General features: G+C 35.9%; 1 protein-coding gene across 2 annotated transcripts; it reads right to left on the bottom strand.

Moving 5' to 3' along the window:
• Positions 1-5,029: 5,029 nt before the first annotated feature.
• On the bottom strand, positions 5,030-7,925 carry LOC145006406 (uncharacterized). 2 transcript variants are annotated; one of them, XM_078965490.1, is made up of 3 exons: positions 7,511-7,925; positions 6,405-6,673; positions 5,030-5,987 (listed from the first exon to the last, which is right to left on the bottom strand). In XM_078965490.1, exons 1-3 carry the CDS (start codon positions 7,731-7,733, stop codon positions 5,265-5,267), a joined length of 1,215 nt encoding a protein of 404 aa, XP_078821616.1. In that variant the 5' UTR covers positions 7,734-7,925; the 3' UTR covers positions 5,030-5,264. The 2 variants fall into 2 exon arrangements, with proteins under 2 accessions (XP_078821616.1, XP_078821617.1); XM_078965491.1 differs by lacking the exon at positions 7,511-7,925 and adding an exon at positions 7,090-7,503.
• Positions 7,926-8,981: the final 1,056 nt, after the last annotated feature.

Consider the following 8,981-nt stretch of genomic DNA (forward strand, 5'->3'; position numbering starts at 1 on the left):
CCCAACAGAAAGGCCTAACTCATAACCCAACACAGTTAGGGTTTTCACATAAAATGACGATTACGGTTAATTAGAAACACTTAACCTATTAAGGACTTAATCCACTAAGTCCATCAATCAACTAGAGCAATCATACAGTGTGGTCGGGCTTAATTCATAACTCTAATCTAATGGTCCAAAATGCGGGTCCCGACAAAGACAAAAACTAACATCTAGAAAATTAGGGTTTTCTAAACCCTAATTAGGGTTTCCAACCTAATCGCATGCCAATTAGACAAATGGTTAGGCTTTTAGATCAATTAGGGTTTTATTAGGCCGGACACCACCCGCTGCTACCTCATGCGGTGGTGGTCGATGGCGGCAGCCACTACCTTGTGATGGTGGTTATGATTCTAGACTAAAATATGCCCAAGCATCTCTAATAGGAACTTAATCACGCACAATGCACACCGCCACTAAACATGGCGGCTAGTGGCGATAACCACCACCCCACTTTGGTGGTGATGGTGGGTTTCTTCGGATTTTCCGGCTATACAATGAACATACAACATTACACCATCAAACACACGCCTAATACACAATGAATCACACACACACATCCATATTCAATAATACATATAATACAGCCACTGTTGTAGCGACATGCGGTGGCCGGAGATGATAGCCACCACCTCACGGTGGTGGTGGTGGCTTCACTTTTGAGTAACGATTACACAACATGCTAGCACACACACCGTGACTGAAAGATAATCACAAACACCCACCTGGTGTCGTGCGGTGATGGTAGCGAGTGGAATAGCCGCTGGAGCGGTAACGACGGTCGTGACTGAGACATATCAATAGGAGAACGGTGGAAGCGAACGAGCAGAAACCACAGCGAACAACAACAGCACTAGCAGTTGGTGGCGAAGCGACTGTGGAAGAAAGGTGGCGGAGAGGAGGTGCGACCAGCGATGGCATCGTCTTCACGGAGGCGGCAGTGTAGCGACGAGAAGAGTAGTCTAACTAGAGAACAACAGTAGCTACACCCGCAACTTCATTTCCCGACCATTCCTGATGATCATGACGTCGGCCTCAAGGTCTTTCATCTTTGCTGATAGCGGAGGCAGCACTACGACGTCCGGTGGCCCATGGTAGTGACACAATCAGCAGCGGCTGCTCAAAATGAGTGAAGTGAGGGTGGCGGTTGACACATACACGATTATGTTTAGGGTTACGGGACACATGGGTAACGGGTTTATATGCCCGGTCATATGCAAGTTCCCCCATATATATTTACACTTCCAGCCCCTCCATTTCAATTCCTTTCTATGTAAATCCAACATTTACCAATTCAGCCCTCAACATTCCAAAATCCTTTCAATTTAGGTCTAATATTTACCAAGCACCCCCTGACTTTTGAAAATCTTTACAAAATAAATCTCAGAATTAGACTTTAAGCCTCGAAAATCCAAATTATATAATTTGGCTCCCCGAAACAAACACCTCGCTAATAGTATGGATTTTAGGGCTACTTTAAAATGATATAAAATATAAATTTACATCTTGGGGTTCGGGGTTTATTATTTTTTTACTGAATTTCAAATGGAATGTTACATTATTTTATATTTTTTCTGTTCTAGGAGTTTTGTTTGCTATATTATGTGTATTTTTAGGGGCATCTATCGAGTTACTAGCAAGATGCATATTGTGAAACCGTCATATCGTTTGGATGAAGGTGTAGAATCTGAAAAAGGTGTAATTCTAAATCATGGGGTGAAGTATGTAAATGTAAATAAGAAAACAAAAATAGAACATTAGTTGATAAACAACCCTTGCATATCAGAATGTGTCACTCCATGTTGCTTGAGATGCTAACTGAACTAGTTGTAACCATTACATCATAAGTGCTTCTTGAACAATAGCATAAGATTGTCTCCTCAAAGTTGATAAGTTACTTTTTTGATAGAGCAATTCATCTTACAACTATGAGATGGGTAGTGACTCTTCACCATTCAAACAATCATTTCCTATGAAACTGGTGATGTTAGGCTTGTTGCAGAGCTTGTGGATGCATGTACAAAGATGACAAGAGAGCTTCAGGGTGAAGCTTTGATGCACAAAACTTATGCTGCTAGGCTTATATATGACTAAAGCAATCAATCAAGCCCCAAATTAAGTTCTAATTCTAAGTATCTATTCTAATATAGATGCAATCGATATAAGAGGAACGACAATTGAAAAAGTGGAACAAATGAAGAAATTAAACCCTAATATAATATATTGTGCAACTGAACCAAACCTAACCTAATGTATCACTAAAGCAAATAAAATCAAGAGATTTACCTTAATCGGAAGTTAACCAAGAATAATTTTAGATTTTAAGAATATATAGGCTGTCGGAATCGGAAGTTGCAATGGTCCATGGTGTCGTCATCTGTTTGAACGTAGAGGGTGAGATTAGGTTAAGTTGCAACTCGAGAGTCATGCGTGTTCAATTGGAGTGATAAAACAGATTTGGGAGGGAAGGAAACTTACATAAACATCGTGAAACTGGAATTGGATTGCGCCAATTTCAACGAGAGATCGTCAATTGAAAAAACATAACGTGCGTACGCTCTGTCGGCATTCTCTCGCTAAACACGTACCAGATGGCAAAAAGTCGACAATTTTTTCCCCTCGTTGAACCCTCGCCAAATTCCTTAGTTTTCCACCGATTACTGGGTGTGTCGATAAACACTTTGTGAGATCCGTAGCTGATCCCTCGCTAAACCCTCTCTAATATGTTAAATAAATAAAACAATTGTCTAAACCATCGTGGATCTCTGGTAATTCCTTTTCTATAAGCCTAAAATTTGCAACAGAATAAATCTTTCTCTAAATCCGTAGCTCAAGCCCAAGTTTCTAGCAATGTACAATACATTTAGGGGCGACTTTTGGGTTCGCTGTTAATGCCTATACTTTTTTTAGTGAACTCGGTTTAGAGACAAATGTTAAACTGAAATGTGGTGTAATCAATAATGTTACACAAAATTAACTACTATTTAATTATTATAACATGACACTATTTAATGTCAAACTTTAGTATGGTTTTTGTATGCTTCTACACCATTTTGACGTCATGCATGCATCTGAGGTTATGGTACCCACTAGATGATAGTAATAAACTATGTTTGGTAAATTATTATTTTTTCTATATATAAATATGGTTAAAAAAAATTGAAACTAGAGCTGCAATTGTAAAACATGGGACAGTCATGGGATTAGGCACACCCGAACCATGCGGCCGTCCGGGGCCAGAGAACAAGCAATAATGATAATTTAGGCTTTAGCCCAACCCTACCCTAAGTCAAGGAAGACTTTTCAGCTACTATCTCCTCTCATTCGACTGGACCAGAACCCTAGATGGAATGTAGTGGGAGTTGTCAAAAATGACTTGAAAAATTGATAACTTCCATCTTCCATATGTTTTCATCAATTAGCTATGTCCCTACAGTCTCCGAAACTTCAAAGTCGTACAATCCATCGTTATCCTCCATTGTTGTTTTGCGCCTTCAGTTCAACATACTTTTCACCTTCTCCAGAATAACCCCAGCTTTTACACGTTTTCCAAGGTGGTTTTGTGATGAGAATTACTGGATTAGGAAAACTAAAATAGTTTTGACGGTCGTTATGATTTATGAGATGGAAATTAATGAGTTCAACTGTTCAAGTATAGTGTAGCATTAATCTAATATCTTATTGTGGTGACATAAGTTTTAAATAAAATTTGTTAATGTGAATGAAATTAAAATATGATACAGAAGTAAGGCAGCTAGCTAGCCCAGTCGTTTTTGTGTGTTAAAGTTCAGCCCCACGAAGTTTCGGTTACCAGGAAATTGTTGTTGATGTATGTACGTATAGAAATAAAACCAATTCAGGCAACTCTTTCAAGTCCAAGATCAGATGGTTAGACGATGTCCTTTTGATGCAAAAATGGTTGAGGCTTTTGATATAAAAAACTTGAATCATGCACATGATTCATTTTGTAATCCAAAATAACTCTGAGAATATGCTGCTTAGTTAAATACCTTATACTACGCCAGTAGTTTAATAAGCGAATTGGGTCAAGGTGGTAGATTTAGTTTTCTTCCATACCAGATGTGAAAATTTAGCTAAAACAACAAAGTGTTTGCTTTTGCACTTTTTCCCGAAAGAGAATGAAGAGTTGTGTTGATCAATGCATTAATGTTGAAGCAAATTGAAGGTACGTGTCTTCTTTATATCAGACCAGTGCATATATAGACGGTGCTTTGTCCTAAAGGTTTTCCCAATAACATCATCAAGGCTGTAATTGGGCTCAACATATTAACTTCAAATGTTTAGATTAATTCCTAAAATATTATCACCGATGAAGTGACTCTTGAAAAACAAATTATATACATTTCCGCTAGAAAAACAAATAAGTTATCGGACATATTAGGTTTTTCAAGGCTCTAAGGCAATAGGCATCGATCATTTAGAGGTGTTGAGATGTGTGGAGATTAATTGTTTTCTGAGGGACTTGAGTGCCGTGAAAACAGCCGGAATTCAAGGGCTCAACGATTATCATTTTCTTGTAAGTGAAAGATCTCTCTAGTTTTTGCGCATTCAACGTATTAAAATTACCCTAATTCTGTGAATCAGGTACTTAAGTAAGTCGTGTTTGTTTATCTTGCATCTTAGTCATGTGTGTCGCTTTAAGAGCTGACAAATTGTCCTCTGAGGCAAGTAGGAACCTCAACCAATCACTAGGTAATTTGTTCTTTTGCATGTTGTTCAGCAAGACATAAAGCAACTAAATATGCAGTGTTTCATCTGATTCACTTGTTTGTTTTATGTCCTCATTTATCAACACATGAGAAACAAAGAATGAAATGGAGTAAACGAGCAATCAGTAACTAATTTGGATGTCTTAAGGAAATACTAAGGGAAAAAGTGTGAAGTAGATATCATACTTTAACATCTACCCTATTCATACACATATAAAGGTCTCTAGCTGATGGAAGCTTAGCTCCAGCAAAAGTACAAATGGATCACAAAGACACAAGCCATAAGATTCATAATTTCCAAACCCTATTATGCAATACATGTCTTTAAAATATTAAGAATTAGCATAAAGCATGTCAGCTACGACATGCTACTTGTTATTCAATTAGCTTACACATATATATTGTCTCCAACTAAGCATGGCCATATGAAAGCCAATATTAAAAATGATAGTCTCTCATGAATCTTACTATTTAAGTTCCTCATTATATATATAATTACTTGAAAGAGTTGGTATAATCCTTGCTTCCCTCGCAGCTGGGCATGGGATTCCAATCCCAAAACCTATCAGGAAAAGTGACGTGAACCTCTCCTGCCATGTTATTAAGAGCAAGAAGTCCTTGTGAATGCGGTTGCATTTGCAGTTGATGCTGTGATTGTGGTTGTGGTGGCAATTGATGTGGTTGTGGTTGTGGAAGAAAAGTATTAGAAATTTTATGTTGATAATTTTGGATATGAAAAGCCTGAGATGATGGATTATTGACAGAAGCTTGTTGATAGCTTAGAATTCTGTGAAGATCATCAACAGTGGTTGGGAATACGGAGGAGGACGTGGAGGCGGTTGGGGAGACCAAAGAGGCCGTATGTACATGATGTACGTGTGGTGGAAGTGTGGTGGTGATGGGCGGAAATGAAGTAATAAAGCTGTTGTAGTTAGAGGGGTTGATAGGACTGGAGAGACCAAGAGCGGTTCCAACGATGTCCGTGGTGCTACTACCACTCGTTTCGCTTAATTTTTCGTCATTTTGCTGGTTTGAACTTTGGCCTTGTTGTTCCAAAGAGGACTGGAAACTTAACAAGTTCTTTGAATGTTGCTTCTTTTCCACATTAGAAGCTCTTGCAGATAATATTGAAGCCCTAGTCGTTGGGAGGGTGCGAGGGAGACATGGGTGGTCTTCTACTCCAGCTCGTTTGTAGACCCTACACAGTGAAATCTCGGCCTACAAAAACCAAAAAATAAAGTTAATCCATGCATTTAAAGCTAGCGGTGATTATGATGAGCAGAAAGAGACTTGCATTTAAAGTTAGCGGTGACATGGTTCAGCAGTTTATATACGTTTGTTTTATCACTTTAAATATTGCGAGGAACAAATTGAGAACCAACATTCATTAAGTTGAAGGCATCTTGAGTCAGATTTCCTTTCACTTCAAAATAAGTTCACATTTTTCTGTTTATAACCATTTTACTCATTTGATTCGAGTGTTCGAAACCTTGGAGCACAAAGTTTTTAATTTTTCTAACAAGGACAGATGTTAAATCGTCGCCGTTCTTTAAAATAATAATAATAATAATAATAATAATAATAATAATAATAATAATAATAATTAAGAGTTAGTTGAAGAGAACTCATTGGTACCTTCTGTAACCTTTCAGTTTCATGTTGAGGCAACCGATACTCATTCATGATCCAACTTGTTCGAATGCCTTTGGGAGCCTTTCCAGAATAAAAAACGAGGGTTTTCTTTAACCCAATGGACCGGAAATTATCAGTTCGGATCATTCTATCAGCTCCAGTGGCCTTCCAATAACCCGAAGTTGTCACACGGTTTGGGCGATCCCCATTGCGGTACTTCCTATCTCTTGGAACATAGAAAAACCATTCCTTTTCTCCAATTGCTGCCAATGCTAAAGCAATATGTAAAACAAGAATAAAAAAATGAATTATACAATATCCACCTGTATGGATAAATACATGGATCGATAAACATCAGGGTATTAATCTAATTAAGATTTAAACAAACTAAAATAGCGTCAGCTCCAGGACAAGGAAAATGAACAATTTGTTAACCCAGATAATCATAATCCATCAAATTATAAGAAAATTGTAAAATCATGGACAACACAAACAAAAAATACAGTTGCGCTAACTGAAAAGATGACAGATTATATATGATGAATGTTGCACCTCGGTTAAGGCCATGCTGTAATTGGAGCGATGAAACAAAAGATACACAACGAACGAAGGAGAAATCTCAGTACACACAAAAGCACGTAATTTTACGCAATTCAGTTATTAAATAATGAATAATAACCGCGCGCACCTAGCAAATACCCTTGAAAATTGCGCATGCATCATCATTAGCTCGACCAGAAGAGATGAGAGTCGTGACTCATGACGAAACGTGATTATGCCGATGTCGAATACGTGTAATTTGGCCAGATTTCAACTACTACAGATTTCAAATTAGAACAACACACTAAATTCTACTAAATACCCACAAAAAATGGTCAAGAAAGAAAGACACCCACATCCTCATTCACCGGATAAAAAAGTAGAGGACCACGATATGATATGATGATGAGGATGGCAGTTTAGTTTACGGTGACGAGAAAATTGTAGTGAAAAAATGAGTTATCTGATAAGAATCATAGCAGAATGAATAAATAGACGAATTAAACTGAAGGTAGGTAGATAGCTAAATAGCTAGGTTCAAGTAAAGAAAGGGAGAATCGAAAGTATACCAGGAAGTTCCCAAGGATCATAACGATAAAGATCAAGAAAAGTGATGAGTTCAACATTGAATCTCTTGCCCTCTACCTTACGGCGAAGGTAGAACTCTACAAGCTCGTCCTCCGTTGGATGAAATCTAAAGCCAGGCATCACCATGTCGTTTTCATGATCATCATCATCATCATTTTCTTGCTTATTTTTCCTGTTACCCATCTCTTCTTCCTGGCTCATCATTTCTTTCTTCTTCTGCCTGAAACTACTGATTTCTCTTTCTTTTATAAATGCCAATAATAATGCTCATATATCCTTCTCGTTGATTTAATTTATAAATTAAAAAATAATCCACATATGTACAAAAAAATGAATAGACCAGTTACAGCTGAAATATCACGGTTGCAGTAGTCACAACCGGTTTGACTTACAGATTAAACATTTTGCCTAATTACCACCATAAATGAATAGGATAATACCGACATAATTCGACATTAATATACAAGTGTTCATTCTAAAATTTCGTGGCTTGTATTTTTTTTGATTTTTATTTATAAAATTTCAAATTTGTAGAAAGGGAAGCTAGAAATAGATTATATTGCGTATATAGTCTTAGGCCGTTATGTTTTGATAAAGGGAAATGAAATATCAGAGAATTTAAATGTCCAAAATAATTGATATCGTTTGTTTGATAGAATTAAGTAGAGAAATGTTTCTAAAACATCTCTTGTTTTGTCTGGTTAAGTATTAAAATGAGATTATGAGAATGATTTTTTTTTTTTTTTTTTTAAATCATTTTCAATATATATATATATATATATATATATATATATATATATATATATATATATATATATATATATATATATAATTTGTCAAAGTATATATCTATTTTATTATAATTTTTCATTTTAAGTTTACTTGTTTTCAAATATTTTATTTTATTATCCGTTAATATTGTTTTATATATACACCTTGCACTAGAAAACATATTTCTAATATAAACCAATAAGTTACAAATAAATACAAACATAAACAAATATGAAAATCATATTATTTAAAAACCATATCCAAAGGATAGTGCAAAAAATCAAATTCAATATTGGTAAAAACCGAAAAACATAACTTTATCCAGTATAGGATCTATACAAGTCAAATTTAATATTCGTAACAATTAAAAAAAACATAATCTAAAATAGCTTATTCATGATATCGATCATCTGCTATCATTTCTATGTAACAAATATTTTCATCTTCCACAACGATCATTAATAGAATAGATCTTTACTAAACATGTCTATCGTCTTAATTTGTTATTTTGATGTTAATATTTGGTATGCATTGTATATATTCTATAATTTTATCTATCACATGATTCCTTATTTTCTTGTCTTCCTATATTGTGTGCCGTTTTAGTTAGTGTTGTTCAATAATTCGATAAAACCGAATTGTCCAATTGAACAATTTGGATTTGACAATTTGATTCGGATA

The sequence above is a fragment of the Lactuca saligna genome, chromosome 7, assembly GCF_052625555.1.
Source record: "Lactuca saligna cultivar CGN05327 chromosome 7, ASM5262555v1, whole genome shotgun sequence".
In the NCBI taxonomy this organism is placed as follows: domain Eukaryota; kingdom Viridiplantae; phylum Streptophyta; class Magnoliopsida; order Asterales; family Asteraceae; genus Lactuca; species Lactuca saligna.